The sequence below is a fragment of the Bos taurus genome, chromosome 13 (assembly GCF_002263795.3).
Source record: "Bos taurus isolate L1 Dominette 01449 registration number 42190680 breed Hereford chromosome 13, ARS-UCD2.0, whole genome shotgun sequence".
Classification (NCBI taxonomy): Eukaryota; Metazoa; Chordata; class Mammalia; order Artiodactyla; family Bovidae; genus Bos; species Bos taurus.
In genome coordinates, this window is record NC_037340.1 from 61,278,679 (window position 1) to 61,306,041 (window position 27,363).

At 39.8% G+C, this 27,363-nt stretch overlaps 1 protein-coding gene across 8 annotated transcripts in view; it reads left to right on the forward strand.

The window, feature by feature from the left end:
* Positions 1-7,101: 7,101 nt before the first annotated feature.
* TPX2 (TPX2 microtubule nucleation factor) overlaps positions 7,102-27,363 on the forward strand; it is a 56,887-nt gene continuing 36,625 nt past the window's right edge. For 3 of the 8 annotated variants that reach the window (XM_005214600.5, XM_025000419.2, XM_025000420.2), the window contains exons 1-4: positions 7,102-7,151; positions 10,183-10,296; positions 20,209-20,386; positions 27,079-27,198. In XM_005214600.5, the coding sequence (XP_005214657.1) occupies positions 20,281-20,386; positions 27,079-27,198 (226 nt within the window). In that variant the 5' untranslated portion in view covers positions 7,102-7,151; positions 10,183-10,296; positions 20,209-20,280. 8 annotated transcript variants of the gene reach the window in all.

A 27,363-nucleotide genomic window follows, 5' to 3' on the forward strand; every position in this document is an offset into this window, starting at 1 on the left:
TGAGTCTCAATTTCCTCAATCTATAAAATGGAAATACAACATCACTTACATTACAGGGTTATTGTTAGGATGAAATGAGTTATGCGCAAAGTACTTCAAAGAGTGCTTGGTATGTGGTAAGTGCCAGGTAAGGGCTAGCTGTTATTACTTCTTCACACCTGTGGGAAAAGTGTTGCACTGTTTTGCATATTAAAAAAAATAATGATCAATTATACTACAATAAAAAAAATACTTAAGGTCCAGAAAAAAAAAACATAATGGTTTCATAATGAAAAAACAAACCCACAATCAGCACTTTGTGTTTTAACTCAATAATGTGCTTCAAAGATAGCTCCCTATCGGTCCAGATCTATCGAACTCTTTTTGAACTGATGCTTAGTGTTCCATCTTATAGACAGTTTACTGAAACAGCCCCCCTACTAATGGACAGTTAGGGAGTTTCCAATTTCTCACAACTACAATGCAACAGCCTACTAATTGATATCCCTATTTCTACTCTCGTTCCCCATCCCCCTGTTTTCAGCATAGTAGCCAGAGTTATCCCATTAGAAGTAGAGAGTAAATCAATGCTCAAAACCCTCCCAGGACTCCCACCTTATTCAGAGTAAAAATGAATTTCCTTACTAAGGCCCACTTGATCTACATCCTGCCTGGGAATATCTCTGGCCTCATTTTCTGAAACTCTCCTCCTTTCTGTTTGATCCAGCCACCCTGTGTGTGTGTTAGTCGCTTAATCCTGTCTGACTCTTTTTGACCCATGGACTGTAGCCTGCCAGGATCCTCTATCCATGGAATTCTCCAGGCAAGAATACTGGAGTGGATTGCCATTCCCTTCACCACCAACCACCCTGACTTCCTAGCTATTTCTAAACCATTCCTCTCTGCTCCTGCCTTTGCACTGGCTGTTCCTTCTGCCTAGAACACTCTTCCTTAAGATATCTGCATAACTTACTCCTCCTTCTTCAAGTCTTCATCCAAATGTCCCTGAACTACCCTATTTATATTTACCCTTTTACATGGATAAGGCCAAAACAGTCATGACTGAAATTATGGATGAAGCTAACCGGATGTATCTGTGTTTCTTTCAGGTCTAAAATTCTTTGGTGATTTCAGACCTTGATGTCTCCTATTCATAAATAATGGGAACTTGAGACCCATCATACCATATTAATGGATGCAGAAGGACTCTCTGGGGCCAGGCTTACCTCTTGTTAATTTGGGAGGACTTGGGAAGTTCTTGCACACAGCCTTCTGGCATTGGTTCATTCATTCACTGAGCACTTTCTGCCTAGTAGGCCCTGAACACAGCACAGCTTTGATACCCCTTCTCTTCTAATTTAAAACAAGCACATTTACCTTCCCTGCCCATGGCCCTGCATGTACCTGGAGGTCAGTGAACTGCCAAAGCCTAGGCAAGCCCTGTCCTCCCTTTGTCTCTGTCCAGCCCTCTGTTTCTCCTCTTCTTTTCATCTACCCTTAGGGGCCTGGTGAGCAGACAGCTTTGCATTTATCACCTATTATGAGATATCATTTATATTATGAGATCTCATTTATGAGATATTTATTTACCTTGTTTAGTGTCTGTCTTCTCCACTAGTATGTCAGCTCCCTGAAGACAGAGATTTTTGTCTGTCTTTTCACTACTGCATCCCCTCACTTAGCATAGCGACTGACACATAGTAGGCGCTCCATAAATGTTGCAGAGACTGTGTCTTCATGTGAAAGTTGATAAGTGTGTCTCTTGGAACTAAATCTAGAAATAGAAGTTCTAGGTTGCAGGGCACACATGTTTGACATTTTAAATAGATGTTGCCAAGTTGCCCTTTAAAACAGCTGAGCCCATCCATTCGCCCATCTTCTGAGTTACCTTGTAAATTATTGATATCATCACACTTTTAATTTTGGTCAATCTGATGGGTGAAAGACAATACTTGTTTGTTTCATTAAACTTAAAATTAAATTTCAGCATTACTGCTGAGACCAAGCATCTTTTCATGTCTTAATGGCCAGTTTTGTTACTTCTACGAATTGCCTTCCCTCCCACTCCCTGCCTATGGAACTTTTGTCCTCTTATCACTGATTCTTGCTGCTGCTGCTGCTGCTGCTAAGTCGCTTCAGTCGTGTCCGACTCTGTGTGACCCCAGAGACGGCAGCCCACCAGGCTCCCAGGTCCCTGGGATTCTCCAGGCAAGAACACTGGAGTGGGTTGCCATTTCCTTCTCCAATGCATGAAAGTGAAAAGTGAAAGTGAAGTCGCTCAGGCGTGTCCGACTCTTCGCGACCCCATGGACTTCAGCCTACCAGGCTCCTCCATCCATGGGATTTTCCAGGCAAGAGTACTGGAGTGGGGTGCCATTGCCTTCTCCTATCACTGATTCTTAAGAGGGTTTTTGTTGTTGTTTGCATTTTGTTAGATGTTTTGGAAATATTTGATTTTGTTGTTTTTCTTTTTTAAAAATAATTTTATTATTTATTTATTTATGGCTGTGTTGGGTCTTCATTGCTACTCTCTAGTTGTGGTGCAAGGGCTTCTCGCTGTGGTGGCCTCTCTGGTTGCAGAACAGGGGCTTTAGAGCTCATGAGCTCAGTGGGGTTTGTTGCCTTGAGGCATGTGGCATCTTAGTTCCTGGACCAGGGATTGAACCGGCGTCCTGTACACTGGCAGGTGGATTCTTAACCACGAGACCAGGAGGGAAGTCCCTGTTTGTTTTTCTTTTGTCAAACAGAATTTTAAAGTTTTGATTTGGTCAGTCTTTTCCTTTGTGTCTCAGTTTTTTTCTTTTATCTTACTTTAAAATTTCCTATATGATGTCATATTTTTAGCTGTAAAAATTTTAATTATTTTATATCTTTAGGGTTTTAATTCATCTGAAATTTGTTTTTGTAAATAGTACTAGATAAAAATCTAACATAATATTTTCCCCAAATGAAAAGCAAATGTCCCAAATCCATTATTTGTTCCATTTGATTTGAAATTCTACTCAGCATTTACTAAATTCTGATATCCATGGGTCTGTGTCTGCACTCTTAAATTCTTCTACTGATCTTTTGCTGTTGTTAACAAAATTTCTATGCCAGTATCCTACTTTAAAAAACTGTGGAAAATTTCAAATGCATATATGTTTGAATATGTATATACATGGGCTTCCCAGGTGGTGCTAGTGGTAAAGAACTCTCCCACCAACGCAGGAGACATAAGAGATGCAACTTTGACCCCCGGGTCAGGAAGATCCCCTGGAGGAGGGCATGGCAACCCACTCCAGTGTTCTTAACTTGGAAATTCCCATGGAGAGAGGGGCCTGGTGGGCTATAGTTCATTGGGTCGCAAAGAATCAGGCACGAAGTGACTTGGCACGCATGCATGCATGTATATATGTATCATGAACCTGTCAGTCAGGATTTTTAAACATGTTTTACTTATTTATTTGGCTGCACTAGGTCTTAGTTGGGGCAAATGGGATCTTTGATCTTCATTGCAGCATGCGGCATCTTTAGTTGCAGCATGTGGGATCTAGTTCCCTTACCAGGAATTGAACTGGGATCCCTGCATTGGGAGCATGGAGTCTTCAGCCACTGGACCACTAGGGAAAACCTCCTGTTACTCAGTTTTAACAATTATCAATTTGTGGCTAACCTTGTTTCAGCTATATTCCCATCTTCTCTTCTTGGCATACTCCAGATTATTTTGAAGCAAATTCTAGAGTTATTTCATCCTTACCCTTTCTATTTGTATCTCTAGAAATAAGGAATATTGAAAAACAAAAACAAACCAAAAACTCTATTCTTGCTGTATTTTGCTTGTTTTTTTTTTTTTCTGTTTATTTTTTGAAAAAACTAGATCTTTTGTTTTCTTGTTGTCTAGTTGTCCCAACTGGATTTTGCTGATTGTATCCTCATGGAATCAATTAATGATACTTTAAAAATTATAATTTTGTAATATGTTAATATTTATGAGATCTGGTATGGCAATCCCCCCTATTATTTTTCAAAATTCAGATGCCAATTCTTCTATTTTTTTCTTCCATGTGAATTTTAAAGTCAATTTGGCAAATTCCATGACAAACATGTATTGGATTTTCATTAGAATTGTATTTAACTTTTAATATGGAGAATTTACAGTATTAGATCGCACCATTCATTAATAACATATATGAAAGCGTGAGTCACCCAGTCACATCTGACTCTTTGCAACCCCATGGACTGTAGCCCACCAGGCTCCTCTGTCCATGGTATTCTCCAGGCAAGAATACTGGAGTAGGCAGACATTCCCTTTTCCAGGAGATCTTTCTGACTCAGGGATCGAACCCAGGTCTCCTGTACTGCAGGCAGATTCTGTACAGCCTGAGTCACCAGGGACACCCAAGCCTTATTTAATTATTTTTATAGTTATTCAACAAAGTTTCAGTTTTAAAATTTCCTGTAAAAGTTTTAGGCTTATTTGTTAAAACTTTTGTAGCTTTTTTAAATTATGAACACTGATCTTTTAAAAAAATTTTATGTATTTTTACTAAGCATAATTTACATATAGTAAAATACACAAATCTTAAAGGTACAACTTACCAAATTTTACCTATTATACATCAGTGTAACCATCAGATCCAGATATGGAACATCTGTATCACTCCAGAAAGTTCCTCAGATTTGTGTCCTTTTGAAGAAAAAGTTAGTTTATCCCTATTCCAAACTGAAGATTATACAAAATCCAATATATTAAAAAAACATATTTAAAAAAAAGAAATTTCTCAGGTTGAGAAGAGGACCCCTCCTCCCACCCGCCCCGCTCCCTACTTGTGCAGAACCCTGAGGGGTGTTGGAGGCCAAGTTTGATAATCCATTCTTCTCCACAACCCCCTCAAAACATATTTGAAAAAATATGTGTTTATATTCACATGAATATTTTGAGGGTGCATGGAATTCTAGACCCAAGCTATCCAATACAATATTTAAATGCAAATTAGTTAAGTTTAAATAAAATTAAATGTTCCCTTCTGCAGTTGCCTTTTCCACATTTTGAATGTTCACTAGCCATGTGGTGTCACTGTGTTGGCCCACACAGGGTAGAAGAGTTCCATTACCACAGAAAGTTCTATGGGGCAGCACTGATCCAGAGAATTCATTAGCTTCGCAAAAGCATCCATGACCAGAAAATGTTGAGACACTAGGTCAAGTCAGTGAAACTTTTCTTTAAGGAGCCAGAAATTTCTCTGGAGAGCCCAAAGCTCATGGTTGTGACAGAGGCTATGGTCTGCCATGAGTAAATCTTTTTGCTCCAAAAGTCCAGCCCTAAAAGCCGTTAAAATATATCCAGATTTTATGCTTTAGTGACCATCTCCTCCCTTTTTTCTTAGAGAGGGACATCTGAATTCTAATAATATTTGCCATGAGAAAGGTGTTCTTGGCGCCCCAGAGCCTCTGTGCTCAGTGTGAGGCGCAGTGTGAAGTCGGAAGGTGTTGCAGTGATATTGTCCTTTGGTGTGTGGTCGTTCTAGGTGGGCGAGGGGCTCCTGGAAAACGCACCGGGCTGTTGTTGCAGACGGAGAATATTCAGGAGGGCGCAGACGACTTGAAGGAGAAGTAACACGCTGCAACAGAGTGGACCATCCCTCTGCACCTAGGATTCCTGGGCCACTCGGGTAACGTGGCGCCAGAATCTGCAGCAGGCATCTCAGCCTCACAGAATGCTGGGTGGAATAGGGTCCTGGGAGAATCTAGAGCCAAGACCATCCGGCTCAAACCCTTCTTGTCAACACAAATAGGTCCCGAGGCCTGAGATTTTGTTAGTGTCACTTGGTTTAGAGCAGGGGTCTCAAAACTCAGTGGGCATCAGTATCACCTGAGGGGCTGATAGAAAACACAGATTGCTGTGCCCACTCTCAGAGTTTCTGATTCAATAAGTCTCACGTGGGACCTAAAATTTACATTTCTAACAAGTTTCCAACTATACTGATCATCTAGTTCTTTGAGAACTACTGGTTTGGAGTAATGCTTCTCAATCCCGGCTGCATATGAGAATTGCCTGGGCACTTGAAAGTGCCACAGACTAAAACAAAATTCCGAGGGGGGTGTGTGTGGGGTGAAGGTTCATCTTTTTGTTCTTGTTGCTGCTATTACCTCCTAAGTGATTATTGATGATAAATAGGACTAGATGTTCTTAATGCAAATCCCATCTTCTCCACTTAAAAAAAAATGTGATTTCAAACAAGTTTACTCAACTTCTCTAAGCCTTTGTTTTCTCTTCTACAATACGAGGGTAATACAACCAAGGATGTTGGAATTAAAGGAGAAAAGAACAATCCTCTAAAAACCGTGGCTTCAGGCACTAACATCCGGGCGTGGACTTGGATGAAAAGTTTGAGAGACTCCACAGTTGGCAAAGAATCTAAGGGCCAGTCTATGCCGCATTGCAGGGAGCGTGCTAAGTCGCTTCAGTCGTGTCCTACTCTTTGCGACCTATGGACGTTAGCCCTCCAGGCTCCTCTGTCCATGGGATTCTCCAGCAAGACTACTGGAGTGGGTTGTCAAGCTCTCTTCAAGAAAGGAAAGGAAAAAAAAAAAAAAAAAGGAAGAAAAAAAAAAAGAAAGGAAAGGACGTGTCCGACTCTTACTGTAGCCTATCAGGCTCCTCCATCTATGGGATTTTCCAAGCAAGAGTGCTGGAGTGGATTGCCATTTCCTTATCCGGGGGATGTTCCCGACCCAGGAATCAAACCCGGGTTTCCCGCATTGCGGGCAGACGTTTTACCGTTTGAGCCACCAGGGAAGCCTCTTCAAGAGGATCTTTCCAACCCAGAGATCGAACCCGTGTCTTTTCTGTCTCCCGCATCTGCAGGGGGATTTTTAACCTCCTATCCCAAATAGTTTGTAGCGGAGCATTCTGGGCTTTGTAGTAACTTCGTTCGTCGAGTTGTTGCAACCGGCTCTCGCAGTTACACTACATTTCCCAGAAGCCTTCGGGGCCGGTTGTTTGCTTGTCCCTCACCCTGACTTCCGGCGTCGCCAGGATCTAAGGGGCCAATCGGAAGGCTGGGATTGCCGGTTCCCGGCACGCTGATTGGTGCGTTTGTGCAGAGTCTGCGTTCAAATTTTTCAACGGTACTGAATGAGTCCCGCGGCGGGTTTTCGCGGCGGTCGGTTGACAGCGCTGGGCTGAGGTGAGCAGTGAGGAGGGAAGAGGAGCAGTTGGGGCGCCCGGCGGTCTTCACCCTAATTTCAAGCGACTGGAGGTCTCCGCGTGGAGGGCGCAGCTCCTGGGACGTGTACTGCGGGGGTGCCGCCCTGACCCGCGGTGCAGCCGCCCTGACCCGCGGTGCAGGAGCGGAGCTTCCGGCCTCCTTTCCCTTCGCGACAGGATTTCTCCGTGAAGTTCGGCGGAGCGGGTCTAGCAGGCTGTGTTAGCAGGTAGAGGCGGAGGCCAGCGTGGGAAATGGAGGAATTAGGGCGAGGCTGTGGGCTAAGGGTAATGACAATTATGTTATTACCCAGCACACAGGCAATTAGAGTTTACTGGACTCAGCACTGTGTGTTTTTTTCATTTAATTTTCTTCCCAAGCCAGTGAAGTCGGTGCTAGTCTTAGCACTCTTTTATAGGAGGGGAAATGAGGCCCGTAATCTAGATAAATTTCTAGAAATGGGTGATACAGTAGCCCGCCCTCAAGACGTGTGGCGTTTGGTGGAGGAAAACAAGGTGTGGCCACGAAACAACTGCATCTCATAACTATTTTGTAAAATAGAAAGGTAAAGGAAGTGAGAACATAATTGAAGGCGTGTAATTAGACTTGGAGTTAACTTCCTGTTGGGGGATTTAAAATTCATTCGGTTTTATCAGTTCTCCCCCTTTGTGTGCATCACGGGGTATTATTGCCTTTCTGATTTCCTGTCCTAAAACACTTAACAGATTGGAGTGGAAAGAAAAAGTGAACCAGATTATAATATTGTAGGATCGTTTTTCTCCCTGTTTTCTTCATTGCTGCTGCTGCTGCTGCTAAGTCGCTTCGTCGTGTCCGGCTCTGTGAGACCCCGTAGACGGCAGCCCACCAGGCTCCTTTGTCCACGGGATTCTCCAGGCAAGAATACTGGAGTGGGTTGCCATTTCCTTCCCCGGTTTTCTTCATTAGTGGTTTCTTTTTCTCACAATTTTCTAGTACTTAGGTACCAAGAACTTCCAATCAGTCCTGCTTAGGACAAGATAGCATCTGAGTGCTCTACAGATTTTGCTTTAAGATCATCACTTGGAGTTTGCCCTGATTCAGCCTTACCTTGTCTTGATCATCTATGGCCTGTCTTTGAAATTGTCTCATGAGATGTCAAAATTCGAACTATTTGCTGCAATACTAAGGATATTTTTGTGTTGCAGCCTCAGTGTATCACACCCCCTGTCAAGCCACCCCTAAATCAGACTTGAGTCCCTTTGGTTGGTTGTTTTGGTTTTGTACTGTGGGCGTGTCAATTCAGTATTAGGTTGTCAGTCTTGGGATAAAAATTATTGTGACTCCTAGCTCACTTAGCTAATTGATCTTTGAGGTTATACTCTGTGCTCAGATTGGTGTAAGATACTGTGTGTGTACAGTCAAAGGGTTTCTGGTATGCTTGAGGACAAAAGTCTGATTCAAGTTGACAAGTGACAATTAGAACAAGACAAGATAGCATCTGCATATTCTAGTTTTTGTATTGTAAGCACCTGGCAGTTTAGAGGTAAGGGAGATTGTTGAGGCTTAAAACAGGCAAAGGTAGCTTTGGGGAGCAGGAGGGACACAAACTGCTCTTGATAGAGTTCAGTTAGGAACCAGGGCAGTCTTGGTGCATGGAAACCACCAATTCAATATCTGTTGAATTGGAAAGGCAAGAAGGTGTTATCTTAAATTGACTACAAAATTTCAGGTATGAAAAACTGAGTATATTGAATTAGGTTGATAAATTTGTTTAAACCTTCAAGTCATTTAAATAAAACAGTTATTTTGGCCAGCCTTATGCTTAAGTCTGTGCATTCTGACCTTAATAAAGTTACCTTATCCTGTAGCTGCAATTAAGTTTCAATAGGTGACAAGATTAGTGGAAGGGTCCTTTATTTCTTAGGCACCAGGAGAGGGTCAGAGTTCTCCCATATTTCCTATGTGTATTTTTTCTTTAGCCTTTCCCTAATTCTTTTGGAATTGTTGGGGAGGAAAGGAGGAGGAGAGTTTTATGGTTTTTTATTTTTTTAGAAAGTTTTGAGTTTTTTTTTTTTCAAGTCTTTAGTTTATGGCTGAACTGGGTCTTCATTGCGGCACATGTGCTCTTCATTTTGCTGTGCTCAGGCTTTCTCTGGTTGTGGTGTGCGAGTGTCTTCTCTTGCGGACCTTAAGGCATGCAAGCTTCAGTAGTTGTGGCTTGTAGGCTTCGTTGCTCCATGGCATGTGGCATCCTAGGTCCCGGACCAGGGATTAAACCCATGTTCCCTGCATTGACAGGCAGATTCCCAACCTCTGGACCACCAGGGAAGTCCCCAGGAGGAGAGATTTAATTGTCCTTTGGCAAACGAATTTTCTTTGCCATGGGTAAAGGTAGGAAGCAGAATTTACTCCAGGGACATTGAACAACCCAGTCAGTTCTGTGAATAGATCTGTGTTTGAGACAGTTCACCTGCCAAGGTACTTTGTGAAGAAAGTATAGGTAACTGGAAGGGGTTCTGTTTTTGTTTGTTTGCTTAAAGAAACTTGATTGGGGGAAATTAAAGGTTAGTGAGAAAGGTATAAAATTGTATGTAGGAGCAAACTTTAGAAATTTTTTTAATGCTGTTTCTACTTTTTTAAATTTAAAAAGGTAGTAAATTTTTTTCATATACAGTATGCCTACACTTTGTCCTGATATTTGAATAGGACACACACTAATGACCCCTTGATGTTAGTGTTCCTCAGTTGCAGACTGTGGAGAGGTTGCTCTGAAGTGGAAGTATGTAACAGCAAAAACACAGGGACATAGCACATATATCCTAAAAAACTTTAAGAACACTTTTACACTAAAGAAACAATAATAGTTAAGTTTGGTGTTTAGGGGGCATCATGCTATTTAGACCTTAGCTCTCGGAAGTACTCTGGTTTTAAGCATGGTTATCCTTGGTGTTTTATACCACCCCTTCTGTTCTCTGCTAACCTTTTTTGCCACAAAGAACTTAAACCTGTTTCATCATCTTTCTGCTTCTTTCAGATTCTGGAAAAGAAGTATTTTCTGGACTTCAGAATTTCAGAAGAGAGGTGAAAGAGTATATTGCATCTTTGAATAAAGTCTGTAGTCAGGGGTACTGACCAGATTAAACCACAGGTAAGGCTGTGTTCACAGTGTTACATTGAAAAATAAGGGGACCGCTAATAGCTTAAAAATTATTTAAATAATTTTAATTCATCTTTATAATAACATTTTGGAAGAAAATTTATTTAATATGGAAAAGAAAATAATGTCACCCACTATCCTGCTTCTCAGATAAATTATGGCTAACATTTTGGTAGATTTCCTTCCAATTTGGGGGGGGCAGGGTGGGTAACATATATTTGGTTTTAAGAAATCATGCACTAATAACTATCATTTTTTTCCACTTTATAATTAGGCTATGAAAATTTTGTCATTTCATTAAAATTTTCTGTAACATAATTTTAATGGCTAATATATTATTTCATTATATGGTTCTGCTGTAGTATTTTATCCAGTGGAATCACTGGTCAAAAAGAATGGATGTTTTTAAGACTTCGTACAAAACAACAAATTGACCTATCCACTGACAGTGTACATCACACAGGCACAATTTTATATTTCTAAAATATTTAATATTTAGATTCACGAGGTGCAAAAATAAAAGTAATATAAAAAAATTTAGCATTCAAAATCTTCCAACCCTGTCACTGTCTATCTCACCCCTTGCCACCTCATTGGTAATCACTTTTTGAGGTGTCTGCTTTCCAATCTGGAGAAGGAAACGGCAGCCCACTCCAGTATTCTTGCTTGGAAAATCCCATGGACGGTGGAGCCTGGTAGGCTACTGTCCATGGGGTCGCAAAGAGTCGGACACGACTGAGCAACTTCACTTCACTTCACTTCTGCTTTCCAAACCAGACACCTTTTGAGGGATATCATTCTCTGTAAGACTGAGTGAGATTTGACTAGGATTGTAACCTCCTATAGCCCCACTGACTGTCAGCCCTTACAAAGTCTCTTAGCTACTTACTTTTGGAACATCAGAACACTTTGGTAAAGGTAAGAGTTGTTAATTGGCCTAGAGGTAAACGGCATCTTTGATTTCTATCCACGTTCTATTAGTCATGTAAGAGTGAATTATGGTTTATAGAGTTCTGTGGATGAATAAAAAAAGTGGAACTGAATTTGTAATCATTCAAAAATGAAATATGAAAGTTTGGAAGGAAAGTGATAGAAAAGTGTGTTTGCTTGAGATTTTTGGACAGTGATGAATTAGAACAAATGTCCTTGTGTCCTGTGCTGACTTCTAAGTGCTTGGACAGTGAGAGATTGTCATTGGATTTTAAATTGACCCAATTTTGGAAGCTTCATAGATCTGTTTCTGTAAACAGATCTGATTTCAACATAGAAGTTAGCAAACAAATGTGGAAACACAAAGTCCATTAACTTCCTTCAGACTTGGTTTGTGACTTTGATTAACAATTAAAATTGCAGCCTGGATTGTGTTGGCATTTGCTGTCTCTTGCTAATCCTATGTATAGGAAAAAAAGAAAAAAAGAATGTAGGTATTTTCTCCCTGGGTAAGATGAAAATAACTCAACTCTAACTTGTGGTAGTGTAACAAGATCTCTTATGCCTTGTGGAAATAGGAGAGGGTGTCCCTGGGGAAATGGCACTGCCTGGGATGGGACCATTTTAACTTAACTACACTTCTAATGAGGTCCTGACTTCCTCTGTTTATTCTGTTGTATTACCATTTATTTAACTCATGATTTTCCTCCAAAATAACGAGGCAAGACAGTTCACAAGTGAACTCTGAGGTACTTGAGATCATCTATCACACCAAAGTCTTTGTTTTGCTCAGGAGCTGCTGGTCTGCTATTTCAGCCTTGCTTAGAATGCATCCTTTTCCAGCTTTCCTCCACCCTGCTCTGAACCTGCACCTATTGATTTATAGAGCTTGTCATGGCTGGTTATTTTTGGTTGGAGAGTGAAGAGAGACAGGGAGCCATGGAGGTTAATTTCAGTTGAATGTGGAAATATGTTAACATTGTTTCTTTTACAATCTTTCTCAATTGCATGCTTCCCGGTATGTGTTTTCCTTTTCCATTTATTTCTTCTGCTAGAAAAAGTCAGTATTCATCTTTTTTTTTTTTTTAATCCTGTAAGAATTTATTCAGTGAACATTTCTTACTAGATCAATAGAGTAAAATTTTTGATAGCACATCTTTAATTAACAGTCTTTATTGGTTCACTTGAAGTCTGAAAATAAGGTTTTGTTAAGCTACCCTCCCATTTCTCTCTGGTGATTCTAACCTATTTTTTTTTTTTTTTTTTTAGTATTTTATTATTTTTTTTAAAAATGTAAATTTATGTATTTTAATTGGAGGCTAAATTACTTTACAATATTGTGTTGGTTTTGCCATACATTGACATGAATCCGCTACGGGTGTACACGTGTTCCCCATCCTGAACCCCCCCTCCCACCTCCCTCCCTATACCATCCCTCTGGGTCATCCCAGTGCACCAGCCCCGAGCACCCTGTATCATGCATCAAACCTGGCCTGGTGATTCATTTCACATATGATATTATACATGTTTCAGTGCCGTTCTCCCAAATCATCCCACCCTCACCCTCTCCCACAGAGTCCAAAAGACTGTTCTAGACATCTGTGTCTCTTTTGCTGTCTCGCATACAGAGTTATCATTACCATCTTTCTAAATTCCATATATAAGCATTATTATACTGTATTGGTATTTTTCTTTCTGGCTTACTTCACTCTGTTTAATAGGCACCTCAATAGAACTGATTTAAATGTATTCTTTTTAATGGCTGAGTAATACTCCATTGTGTATATGTACCACAGCTTTCTTATCCATTCATCTTCTGATGGACATCTAGGTTGCTTCCATGTCCTGGCTATTATAAACAGTGCTGCGATGAACATTGGGGTACACGTGTCTCTTTCAATTCTGGTTTCCTCGGTGTGTATGCCTAGCAGTGGGATTGCTGGGTTGTATGGCAGTTCTATTTCCAGTTTTTTAAGGAATCTCCACACTGTTCTCCATAGTGGCTGTACTAGTTTGCATTCCCACCAACAGTGTAAGAGGGTTCCCTTTTAGTATTCATCTTTAGCCTGCAGAACTCTGCATGTCTGTCTGTATCTTTTATTTATCACTTCCACCAGCAAACCTTCTTTGACCCTCCTGCATCTATTACCCTTTTCTGCACTTCCACAATGCTGTTTGTTTAGCCCTCATTACTGCACAGTTCACCCTGTATCACAATTAACTGTGAGTTCCTTATGGGGAAGGATTATATGTATCTTTTCAGACTTTGTTTTTTGGAAACAAGAATAAGCTATGTGATATGATGGATGGCACTCAATAGGCAGTTTTAAAAGGAACCTAACTAGTTCATAATGTAGGAGAAGCCTTAGCCTCAGGTCTGTCATAGGATTATTGGTCAGGAAGAGCTATTTCTTCACACAGAATATTTAGTTTTACAGGAGTCTGAAGCTGTGGTGGATTCAGGTAATTTTGAAATGTGAAGCCGATTCTCTTGTGGCAGCTTGATTTGTGTTGGGGAATGTGGTTGACGCATGTGCTTTTTTTTTTTTTTCAGTGAAACCTGTTGACAGAAATTCAATCTTGATTAAGGGGTGCAGGAAAGCATCCAGTTCCACCCTGCTTGGGGCTCTCATTTAAACAGTTGGCTTTGGCCTGTTTCATTTCCCACAAGGCTTTTAGTTTTTGAAGGTTTTACATCCTAATATTTGTGGGAGAGGTGCTGTAATGAAGCAAGCAGTTGCCAGTAGTTACTTTTGGTTTTGTTCATGTATTTGTGCAGTCACTCTCTATTGAGGAGAGTCAAACTTCTCAATGGATATATATTTATTTGTTCCTTTTTTTTTGGTAGTAGGGTAGAGGGGTGTACTAGACTAAAAGATGACTCAAAAGAAGATTTTTTGAAAAAGAGATCATTTTAAAAATTAGTATTTTAGTTTAAAATTTTTAACCTACATAAAAATTAGGCATATTTAAGTTTGAGCCCCCTTTGCCTTTTAACCCGCACTGATCAAATGCAGTTCTAGACTCTAGAGCACATCCCTCCTTGTGATGCTTGAGTAGTCCCTTTTACTCTGAACTGAGAGATTCAGACAAACCTCCATCTTGTTTATAGCAAAAATTTATATGCAAGAGTACAAACTTAGAAAAAGAGAAATTAAGGGGTGATGTTTTAGTTTATGAGAAGATTCAGCTCCGAGCTTTCTTGGTATACTTAGAATAGGGTTTTTAATTTACCAGGGTGTTCTTTTTGCAAAACTTGTTAAAAATGCTTAATTTTTCTGTAGAGAATAGTTTATTTTTGCATTTGTCTAACAGGCTCCTCATTTTTGAAGGAATATTGATAGGAAAACCCTGTATATTATAGTGACCTCAGATTTTGTAATCCTATAGACCAAGTCTTATAACTCAGTACTGCTACCTGCCAGTTTGTGATCCTGCAGTAGCTTGGATCCTGGAGGAACTGAGTGAAGTCGCTAAGTTGTATCTGACTTTTTGTGACCCCGTGGACTATAGCCTGCCAGGATCCTCCATCCGTGGGATTTTCCAGGCAAGAATACTGAAGTGGGTTGTCATTTCCTTCTCCAGGGGATTTTCCAGAGATCAAACCTCGGTCTCCCGCATTACAGGTGGGCTCTTTACTGTCTGAGCCACCAGGGAGTAGCTGAGTCAGTTCCTTATTTGTAAAACAGTGATGATGATATTTACTTTCTGTTTTGTTAATACAGTTTAAATGAGATAATTTATATGAAGTGCCTAGTAAAGTGCTTGTGCTTGGCCTGTAGTACACAATCAGTATTTGGAAGTTATTATCTAAATAATATTGTCTCTCACTCCTTGACATTTGATATTGATCTACATAAATATCTATCTTTAAGCAGATAGGAGAGGCAGTGGATAGTGTGGTGGATAAGGACACTCCCTTTAGGGCTTGTCTGAGTTCAAATCCTGGCTCTGCTACTTATGTGTATGACCATGAACAAATAGTAAATCTCTCTGTGCCTCAGTTTTCTCATCTGTGAAATTAATAATAGTAACCACTTTATAGAATTACTGTGAGAATTTAGTGGAGTTAATACATGAAAACACTACACAGTGTCTGCTTGTCATAAGTATTCAGTAATTAATAGTTATTACTATTTTTAACTTTGCTTTCCAAGTTTTTATTAGGTCAATACAAAGGATTTTATACAGAAACATTAACAAAGAAAATATTTATCATTTGGATATGTGAAGTTAGTATCCAGTTTATAGACCGTGTAAATGGGAAGCATTATTTCCAAAAATCAAAAGGATTAACAGTTATTGCTGGATTATAAGAATAATACAAATCCCAGAAAACCTAATGACTTCTGGACTGTCACCATGGATTTTGGGGGATAATAATACTGCTTAACTAGCTCTTTAAACTGCAAAGATATGCATTGAAATAATAGAATACGAAAGTTAATATAGTGAAAAGTGTTCCCCTGACCCAGACCTCTCAGCTTTCTTCCCAGTCCCAAATGCTGTTAACACTTTTGTGTCTTCTATTCATGAGTGTACATTACCTCTTTCCTCTTTAACTTGAATGAGAGCATACACTTGTGCATTTTGCTTTTCTTATTTAATAGTTCTTGGAGCTCATTCTGTAGAAATCACATATGTAACATTATTTAATATTAAAGTTACTTAATATCTCAACATGTGGTTGTGCCATAATTTATTCAACTAATCTATTGGTAAAATTCACATATTCAGTTTTTTGGCTTTTATGAACAATGCTTTGTGAATATTCCTATATATGCATAGATACATGTTTATAAGATAAATTTCTACTTTTGGCAAGAACTATCAAAGAAAAATGCAAATTATTTTCCAAAGAGCCTAGCAGTGTAGCTCCATAATTTAAAAAGAAAAAAGGCTGTGAGGGGTTAAATTTGAATTCTTTCCAGGTAGTTTTCAGCAGCATGCTTTGGTGGAATCATGATTTTTAGAAGACTAAGTGGGATTGCTGCAATTACATTCCTGCCTCTTCCCTCCCCCTAGCTTTACTTGTCTTTGTAACATTCCTGCCTGGGAAGTCTTCCCAGTGACCTGGGTTAGGCATTAAGATCATGGGAATCCAAGATTTTCCCATGTCTTCTAGGATGTTTGTTCAAAGAATAGAAAAACTTTCTTACAGCAGAGGAATTTTAGCCACTGTCAGTTGCTGGAGAATCTTCCAATAGGGTCCTTTGAGTAGAAATATGGTCAAGGAGAGGAAAGGTATCAGAAGGTCAAAAGGCAGTGATCATATCATAGCACTCAAAATACTTTCTTGTTTATGGGAAGTAGGTAGGCAGAAAAGTGGAGTAACTTCCCCATTGTCATATACATCAAGTAATGCCCGGGAGAGGCCTAGAATTCTGTATTTCCATGTTGGGATTGCTTAGTAAGGACCTATATGAAGAGAATTTTATTGTCTGAAGGTAGGTGGTTGCTGATATTTTATCATCACTGATCAGTAGCTCAGTAATATCTGTTACTCTCGGCCATTTACTCCTGTGTATATGATGACTGCTGTAGCTCTAGCCATTACATCTGCATTCAGGCAAGAAGCAAGGTAAAGGAAAAGGGGAGGAGCAAGGGCTGTAGTATATCTATATTAGGAAAGTATGAGTTTTCTTATGAATCCCTCAGCAGATTCCTACTTTGTTCTTATTGGCCAAACTGTCCCATGGCTACTACTCCAGGCTTGGAAACTTGGTGATCAAGGGGGTGATTTCTGTCTTAGAGCACTTTTTACTGTTTTGATGGTGTTCAATGAAAAACATTTAATCATAGCTTGACTTAAGCCATGTTAACCTCCAATTTTCTTTATGCTTATAGTTCATACTATATGATTTAAATATTTATACCATCTTATCTTTAAGTCTGATTAATAGTCTTAAAATAAGTCTAGGTGTCCCTGATGGCTCAAATGGTAAAGAATCCACCTGCAATGCAGGAGACCTGGATTTGATTCCTGGGTTGGGAAGATTCCCTGGAGGAGGGCATAGCAACCCACTCTAGTATTCTTGCCTGGAGAATCTCATGGACAGAGGAGCCTGACAGGCTACAGTCCATGGGGTCATAAAGAGTCTGACACGACTGAGTGACTACTCACAGCACATCTTTTAAGTCTGATAGGCCTCCTGTCTAGATTTTGAATTCCTTTGTGTCTGAGACTAAATCTTGTACTTTTTGTGTGAGACAGTGTCTCATCCTTGAATATTAGTGAGAAAGGAGCTCCAGTATTATCAAGCCCAGATTTATGGCCACTAGCAAGTATGAGTGAACTGCTACCACATAGCTTACTGAGTTAAATAGAATAATGAAAGTAGAAATTGGGAAGTGTGAAAACTTAAGAATTGAGGATAATAAAGAATCCTCTATTCAGGGTAAAAGACTATGAAGACTGTCTCTACTTGGAAAGAAATACAGTACTGTTTCCTATGCAAATATAGACCATAACTACATTAACATGCTTCTCTAATTCATAGGGTGAGGGCAGATGATGTAGAAAACATATTATACTAAAGTCAGGCGCCTCAGTTCTAGATCAGATTCTTCCTTTATATAACTTTATGATATTGGGCAAGTCTTTTTCAATTTCCCTTACTTTCAGCTTCTTCTTCTAGGATGGGAATGATTGATGCTTTAGAGGATTGTTGAGGGTATTAAAATTGTATGTATTTAGTATTGTTATTTCATGGTGCTTGGCATGTGTAAGCACCTTTGGTACCTTGTTTTTACCATGATCATTAGTAGTAGTGTTGTATGATCCTAGAGGACCTCATTTTGCTTTATTTAATCTTTATCTATAAACTGAAAAATATAGGTGTTGTTTAAAACTCCTCCCAACTCCAAAATGTCATATTTCTACACTAAGTACTTCAATTGGAGCATTGTTATAAAGATACCTGTGGAGGTATAGCTTCAGTGAGTTCATAGGGGAGACCATGGGAAGATGATGTTCTTTGGTGCGTAGATTGATTTCACCATGTAAACCAAATAGAACAAATTCCTTCTGAATTACCCAAGTCCACTGAGAGAAATTACCCAAGTCCACTGGCCAAACCACCGAGCAACAATGAGGTTGCTGCTACTGCTAAGTCATTTCAGTCGTGTCCGACTCTGTGTGACCCCATGGATGGCAGCCCGCCAGGCTCCCCTGTCCCTGGGATTCTCCAGGCAAGAACACTGGAGTGGGTTGCCATTTCCTTGCATGAAAGTGAAAAGTGAAAGTGAAGTTGCTCAGTCGTGCCCAACTCCTAGCGACCCCATGGACTGCAGCCTACCAGGCTTCTCCGTCCATGGGATTTCCCAGGCAAGAGTACTGGAGTGGGGTGCCATTGTTGGGTGGACCTAATCTCATAATTTATCTCAGAGCATAAGTATAGTGGTATAATATAGAGAAAATGAATACTGAGGGCTATTAGTACCTGGAAGAGAACTGGCACACCTCTCTGTAACGCAAGGGAATATTACTCTCCTGAGGAACGTTTTCACAGTATGTGTCAATAGCCAGTGATTCTGTCTTTAAGAATTTGTCTTCAGGGAAGAATTAAGTATATATATACAGAAACTTAGCTTCATGGATATTCTTTTATTAGTATCTTTAAAGTGAAAGTATCGGGACAGTCCTAATATAGGGGATAAGTAAATTAGAACACAGTCATTAGTTGCTGATATATCTATATTGACATGGAAGATGCTTGCGATATGTGAAGCAGATTCAAAATGTCAATGATCTCATTGGAAAAAAAAAAGTAAAAGTTAAGTGTGTGTATTTGTTGTGTGTGTAGAGAGAGATTGAGAGAAATTGTGTGGGTGTGTGAAGTAATATGGCATTGTGGATTTTTATGAAAGCTGTTTTTGTAATCTCATTTAAAAAATGAGCATGTATTTATAAAGGCTTAAAGAAAGTACTTAAATTAGCAAATGTGTATGTAAGTCATTAACTGATGTCTACTTCTCTTCCATGATACAGAATACTTTAAGTCCATGTCATTCCATAATGAAGACAAATGATTCATTGGGTTTCGTAGGGAAATTATTTGCCAAGTGAGTATAGCCTTTAGGCTATTACTTTCAGCTGTTTTTTTAACCACATTGGGTTGGAGTGGGGGGCTGACACGCCTACACAGGTTTCCACAGGACAGAGGACACAGGACACATGGCAGCTCTTCTGTACAAAGTATGCAGAAGTAAGGATGGGCCCACATCTTTTTTTTTTAACCTAATCTGCATGTTGTCCCTTTTATGTATTTTTAAAGATATTTGTCTTTATGCCCAGGAGTAGTATTTTTTACAAAAGTATTTTTAAAGAAGAAACCTGTACTTGGCAAAACACTATTGAGATTTTTTTACTATGTATAAGATACTGTTCTGAGCACCTTAATGGATGAGTTATACACAAGTGAGTAGAATTCATCCTTGTCTACAGGAACTTAGCGTTTACTAGGAGAGAGATCTGCATAGTTAACTAATATAAAATTAGATGGTATAAAAGCACAATGGCTTTGGAGGGGCAACAGTAGGTGAAAATTGGGAAAGATTTTAGAGATGATTGAATTGGACTTTGAATGATGAGTAAGATTTTGGCTGGTAGCTATGATGTGTTTCAGAAATTGGGTTATTCAGGGCAAAGAGAAAATGCATTGGATATGGATGAGACTGGAAATGAGAAAACGGTAGATTGAGGAAAATAAGATAATGAATGTAAAAGACTTAGCACAGTACATGACATTTTGTAGGTATTCATTAAATTTGGCCTCTTTCTAATTCCAATGTATTTACTTCAAGGAGTGTTAAGTTACTGAAAAAGTAAACTTTACTTGTAGTGTGATTTGAAAAGTAAGGCCTATTGCCCAGGTTATTTTCAGAATTGCATATGTGATTGTAAAAGCAAAATAGGGTACCAATACCTTAGATAAATGTGCAGTCAAGTTTCTGAACCATTTATCTCCTTAGGAAGTGACCTGTTGAGAAAAGTGACACAAACGTTGGAAGTAACCTACTGTTTTGCACCAAGGGTGGAACACAATGTCACAAGTCACAACCTCTTATTCCTATGATGCTCCAACGGACTTCATCAATTTTTCATCTTTGACTGATGAGGAAGATACGCAACACATAGATTCCTGGTTTGGTAAGTGTCTGCTTTTCTAGTTGTTTTAAGGGATAGTGACTTGCTTTGTGCTGAGCACCTTTCAGAAGAATGGATTGTAGATAGCTAAAACATAAATTCCTTTCTGTACTCAGAGACTTTGTCATCATGATATGATAGAAATAGTTGAAATGTCCACTAGTTTGGAAATGGACTATCAGTAGAAATCAAAGTTTTGCAGTTAAAAATGATGAATATTTAAGTTTTATGAACATATGGTAAAATCTGGTTGAAAAAAGTTGAGTGAAATTCAACTACATGTCTATAGTGAGGGCAGTCACATAAAAACTTGCTTTGTTGTCACTGAGCATAGAGTATAATATCACAGCTGGAATGTTGACAGTGATACACTCCACCAGTCTTACTCAGATTTCCCCAGTTTCACTTGTACTTATTTTCATGTGTATTAAGTTCTATGTGATTTTATCACCTGCGTTGGTTCATTGATTTACTACCACAGTCAAGATATCAAACCTTTCTAACATCATGAGGATCCTTGTGTTCCCCTTTTAGAACTATATGCACCTCCCTCTTGCTACCTCTCCCCAGCTCTTTTTTTTTTTTTTTTAATTGAAGGATAATTGTTTTACAGAATTTTCCTGTTTTCTGTCAAATCTCAACATGAATCAGCCATAGGTATACATATATCCCCTCCCTTTTGAAACTCCCTCCTATCTCCCTCCCCATCCCACCCCTCTAGGTTACAGAGCCCCTGTTTGAGTTTCCTGAGCCATACAACAAATTACTGTTGGCTATCTATTTTACATACGGTAATGTAAGTTTCCATGTTACTCTTTCCATACATCTCACCCTCCCTTCCTCTCTGCCCATGTCCATAAGTCTATTCTCTATGTTTGTTTTCCATTGTTGCCCTGTAAATAAATCCTTCATTATCATTTTTCTAGATTCTGTATATATGTTTTAGAATACGGTATTTATCTTTCTCTTTCTGACTCATTTCACTCTGTATAATAGATTCTAAGTTCATCCACCTCGTTAGAATTGACTCAAATGTGTTCCTTAAAGTAATGCTCAAAATTCTCCAAGCCAGGCTTCAGCAGTACGTGAACCGTGAACTTCCTGATGTTCAAGCTGGTTTTAGAAGGCAGAGGAACCAGAGATCAAATTGCCAACATCCGCTGGATCATGGAAAAAGCAAGAGAGTTCCAGAAAAACATCTATTTCTGCTTTATTGACTATGCCAAAGCCTTTGACTGTGTGGATCACAATCAGCTGTGGAAAATTCTGAACGAGATGGGAATATCAGACCACCTGATCTGCCTCTTGAGAAATCTGTATGCAGGTCAGGAAGCAACAGTTAGAACTGGACATGGAACAACAGACTGGTTCCAAATAGGAAAAGGAGTACGTCAAGGCTGTATATTGTCACCCTGCTTATTTAACTTATATGCAGAGTACATCATGAGAAACGCTGGACTGGAAGAAACACAAGCTGGAATCAAGATTGCCGGGAGAAATATCAATAACCTCAGATATGCAGATGACACCACCCTTATGGCAGAAAGTGAAGAGGAACTAAAAAGCCTCTTGATGAAAGTGAAAGTGGAGAGTGAAAAAGTTGGCTTAAAGCTCAACATTCAGAAAATGAAGATCATGGCATCTGGCCCCATCACTTCATGGGAAATAGATGGGGAAACAGTGGAAACAGTGTCAGACTTTATTTTTCTGGGCTCCAAAATCACTGCAGGTGGTGACTGCAGCCATGAAATTAAAAGACACTTACTCCTTGGAAGGAAAATTATGACTAACCTAGATAGCGTATTGAAAAGCAGAGATATTACTTTGCCAACAAAGGTTCGTCTAGTCAAGGCTATGGTTTTTCCTGTGGTCGTGTATGGATGTGAGAGTTGGACTGTGAAGAAGGCTGAGCACCAAAGAATTGATGCTTTTGAACTGTGGTGTTGAAGAAGACTCTTGAGAGTCCCTTGGACTGCAAGGAGATCCAACCAGTCCATTCTGAAGGAGATCAGCCCTGGGATTTCTTTGGAAGGAATGATGCTAAAGCTGAAACTCCAGTACTTTGGCCACCTCATGCGAAGAATTGACTCATTAGAAAAGACTCTGATGCTGGGAGGGATTGGGGGCAAGAGGAGAAGGGGACGACAGAGGATGAGATGGCTGGATGGCATCACTGACTCGATGGACGTGAGTCTGAGTGAACTCCAGGAGTTGGTGATGGACAGGGAGGCCTGGCGTGTTGCGATTCATGGGGTCGCAAAGAGTCGGACTGATCTGATCTCATCTGATTATTCCTTTGTGTATATGTTCCACAACTTCTTTATCCATTCATCTGTTGATGGACATCTACGTTGACTCCGTGTTCTAGCTATTGCAGATAGTGCTGCAGTGAACAAAGGGATACATGTGTCTCTTTCAATTTTGGTTTCTTCAGGCTATATGCCTAGGAGTGGGATTGCTGGGTCATATGGTGGGTTTTTTTCTAGTTTTTTAAGAAATCTCCATACTGTCTTCCATAGTGGCTGTATCAATTTACATTCCCACCAACAGTGCAAGAGTGTACCCTTTTCTCCACACCCTCTCTAGCATTTATTGTTTGTAGACTTTTTGATGAGGGCCATTCTGACTGGTGTGAGGTGATATCTCATTGTAGCTTTGATGTGCATTTCTCAAATAATGAGTGAAGATGGGCATCTTTTCATGTGTTAGCCATCTGTATGTCTTCTTTGGAGAAATGTCTGTTTAGGTCTTTTCCCCACTTTTTGATTGGGTTGTTTGCTTTTCTGTTATTGAGTTATATGAACTGCTTGATATTTTGAAAGTTAATCCTTTGTCAGTTGTTTCATTTGCTATTATTTTCTCCCATTCTGAGGTTGTCTTTTCACCTTGCTTATAGTTTCCTTTGCTGTGCAAAAGCTTTTAAGTTTAATCAGGTCCCTCTTGTTTACTTTTCTTTTATTTCCATTTCCCTAGGAGGTGGGTCATAGAGGATCTTGCTTTGTTTTACGTCATCAAGTGTTTTGCCTATGTTTTCCTCTCAGAGTTTTATAGTTTCTGGTCTTACATTTAGGTCTTTAATCCATTTTGAGTTTGTCTTTGTGTATGGTGTTAGGCAGTGTTCTAATTTCATTCTTTTACATGTAGCTGTCCAGTTTTCCCAGCACCATTTATTGAAGAGGCTGTCTTTGCCCCATTGTATATTCTTGCCTCCTTTGTCAAAAATAAGGTACCCATAAATGCATGGATTTATTTCTAGGCTTTCTATCTTGTTCCACTAGTCTGTGTTTCTTTTTGTACCATACTGTCTTGATGACTGTAGCTTTGTAGTATAATCTGAAGTAAGGAAGATTGATTCCTCCAACTCCATTCTTCTTTCTCAAGACTGCTTTGGTTATTAAAATTCAGGCTTCTGGGATTTATGAAATTAGCCCAAAGTCACAGTGAAAGTGAAAGTGTTAGTCACTCCGTCTTGTCCGACTCTTTGGGACCCCATGAAATGTAGCCCCTCAGGATCCTCTGTCCATGGAATTCTCTAGGCAAAAATACTGGAGTGGGTTGCCATTTTTAAATGGAGGGATTGTGCTACTCAGAACCCAGTCTCCAAATAGAGATAGGATTCCCTGATATTGGGTCAGGTGATATGACACAAACTTTGATATTGTCAACAAATAAGGATGTGAGGGGTTTTTTTAATTTATTTTTTTATTGAAGGATAATTGCTTCACAGAAATTTGTTTTTTTTCTGTCAAACTTCAACATGAATCAGCCATAGGTATACATATATCTTCTCTCTTTTGAACCTCCCTCCCATCTCCTTCCCCATCCTACCCCTCTAGGTTGACACAGAGCCCCTGTTTGAGTTTCCTGAGCCATACAGCAAATTCCCTTTGGCTATCTATTTTACATATTGTAATGTAAGTTTCCATGTTACTCTTTGCATACATCTCACCCTCTCCTCCCCTCTCCCCATGTCCATAAGTGTTCTCTGTTTTTATATTACTTTGGGATAGTATGTGAGACCAGTGATATGTCATGCTAGTTATTGCTGGGTCTTCTTCATTTTCTTCTTTCTCATTAAGAGAAATCAGTATGTGAGGGGGGTAGAAATGAGTCCATTGCAGCTGTACTTCACACTTACAGTGCAGTGTCCAGATGTGATAGCATATGCCATTCTCTTGGAAAAGGACTCTAATGAAATCCAGTGGGTCTGTCGGGTGTGTATAGGAGGAAGGGTGGATAAGAAAGCCTGCTGCCGTACAGAAGGTCTTCTCCATGCCCTTGGTCCACTGAAACCCTGAGGAAATAGCTGGCTGTCTCTCTTTTTCCAAGTTTTTTTCTTGAAAACAGGAAAGGAAATATTAGTACAACAGTAGTTTTAAGTATACTTTGGAAGCAAAAAATGGATCCCACTGTTTTTTCAAAATCATCTTAGTTCTAATGTTCAGTTCAGTTCAGTTGCTCAGTTGTGTCTGACTCTTTGCGAGCCCATGGACTGCAGCACGCCAGGCCTCCCTGTCCATCGCCAACTCCCGGAATTTACTCAAACTCATGTCCATTGAGTCAAGTGATGCCATCCAACCATCTCATCCTCTGTCGTCCCCTTCTCCTCCCGCCTTCAGTCTTTCCCAGCATCAGGGTCTTTTCAAATAAGTCAGTTCTTCACATCAGGTAGCCAAGTATTAGAGTTTCAGCTTCAGCATCAGTCCTTCCAATGAATATTCAGGACTGATTTCCTTTAGGATAGACTGGTTGGATCTCCTTGCAGTCCAAGGGATTCTCAAGAGTCTTCTTCAACACCACAGTTCAAAAGCATCAGTTCTTTGGCACTCAGTTTTCTTTATCAGATCAGATCAGTCGCTCAGTCGTGTCCGACTCTTTGGGACCCCATGAATCGCAGCACGCCAGGCCTCCCTGTCCATCACCAACTCCTGGAGTTCACTCAGACTCACATCCATCGAGTCAGTGATGCCATCCAGCCATCTCATCCTCTGTCGTCCCCTTCTCCTCCTGCCCCCCATCCCTCCCAGCATCAGAGTCTTTTCTAATGAGTCAATTCTTCGCATGAGGTGGCCAAAGTACTGGAGTTTCAGCTTTAGCATCATTCCTTCCAAAGAAATCCCAGGGCTGATCTCCTTTAGAATGGACTGGTTGGATCTCCTTGCAGTCCAAGGGACTCTCAAGAGTCTTCTCCAACACCACAGTTCAAAAGCATCAATTCTTTGGTGCTCAGCCTTCTTCACAGTCCAACTCTCACATCCATACATGACCACAGGAAAAACCATAGCCTTGACTAGACGAACCTTTGTTGGCAAAGTAATATCTCTGTTTTTGAATATGGTGTCTAGGTTGGTCATAACTTTTCTTCCAAGGAGTGAGCGTCTTTTAATTTCATGAAATCTATACATGAATACTGGAAAAACCATAGCTTTGACTAGACGGACCTTTCTTGGCCAAGTAATGTCTCTGCTTTTTAATATGCTGTCTAGGTTGGTCATAACTTTTCTTCCAAGGAGTGAGCGTCTTTTAATTTCATGGCTGCAGTCACCATCTGCAGTGATTTTGAACCCCAGGAAAATAAAGTCTGTCACTGTTTCCACAGTTTCCCCACCTATTTGCCATAAAGTGATAGGACCAGATGCCATGATCTTAGTTTTTTGAATGTTGAGCTTGAAGCCAACTTTTTCACTCTCCTCTTTCACTTTCATCAAGAGGCTCTTTAGTTCTTCGCTTTCTGCCATAAGGGTGGTGGCATCTGCGTATCTGGGGTTATTGATATTTCTCCCGGCAATCTTGATTCCAGCTTATGCTTCATCCAGCCCAACGTTTCTCATGATGTACTCTGCATATAAGTTAAATAAACAGGGTGACAATATATGGCCTTGATGTACTCCTTTCCGTATTTGGAACCAGTCTGTTCCATGTCCAGTTCTAACTGTTGTTTTCTGACCTGCATATAGATTTCTCAAAAAACAGGTCTGGTGGTCTGGTATTCCTATTTCTTTCAGAATTTTCCAGAGTTTGTTGTGGTCCACACAAGTTCTAATGTATTCCTTTATAATTTTCTTCCAGATAATTACGTCTTGTTACACAGTTGCAGTCAGAGTATACATTCACAGTGGGACTCAGCACATTCCTAAAACTTGTATCAGTAGGCTGTTGATAGTTTCACTGTTTGTACTGGCTTTGGTCATGGCAAAACCTAAGATATAATTCCCTGAGAGAACCTAGCTCTATTCCATCCTCTTGCACTCCACACTGTCTTAATTGAGGAAGAACCTCAACTCAATTAGACTACAAGATGTCACTTGTAAGCCTTACCAATCTCACTGATTACAGTTTTCTTTAAAAGGAACATGATGTATTTAGGTAGTAGATAAGGCCAGTTTATGATTATGTGTTCCTAAATGTGTATCAAGCAAAGATAAAGAGCTATTCACAATGCAGAGTCTGCACTTCTCCTTTTCTGTAATACTTTGTTCAGTGTTACCAGTGTTTTAGTGATAAGTTTTTGCAGTTACTGTCTCTGTTATATAACCTGTACTTATTTTTTTTAATCACTGAAACTTTGCTGGTACTTGCCAAATGAGTTCGAAGTGTACCAGTAGGAGGCTTTAGGCCTCATTTTAAGTGTATGACACTCTTTTGTTTGCTTCCTTGCTGGTTGTTTAGATGATCATGATTTTACCTTTTCACAGATGAGAAGGCTAATCTGGAGAATAAGTTTACTGGGAAGGATGGTACAGGAGGGCTTTATCAGGGCAAAACACCTCTGAGGAAGGCTAATCTTCATCGAGATGTCACACCTTTGAGGCCAGGTAAGAAAGAACATCTTAGAAAAAAGCTCCTTGGCAGAATGGTGGAGCAGTATATTAGGAACCCAAGGGACCTGGGGAAATTACCTAAATGATGTATTCCTTTGTTTTTAATTGGTGAAATGGGCTAATTCATTTATTCATTTCATGGTAAGTTGAAAACTAATG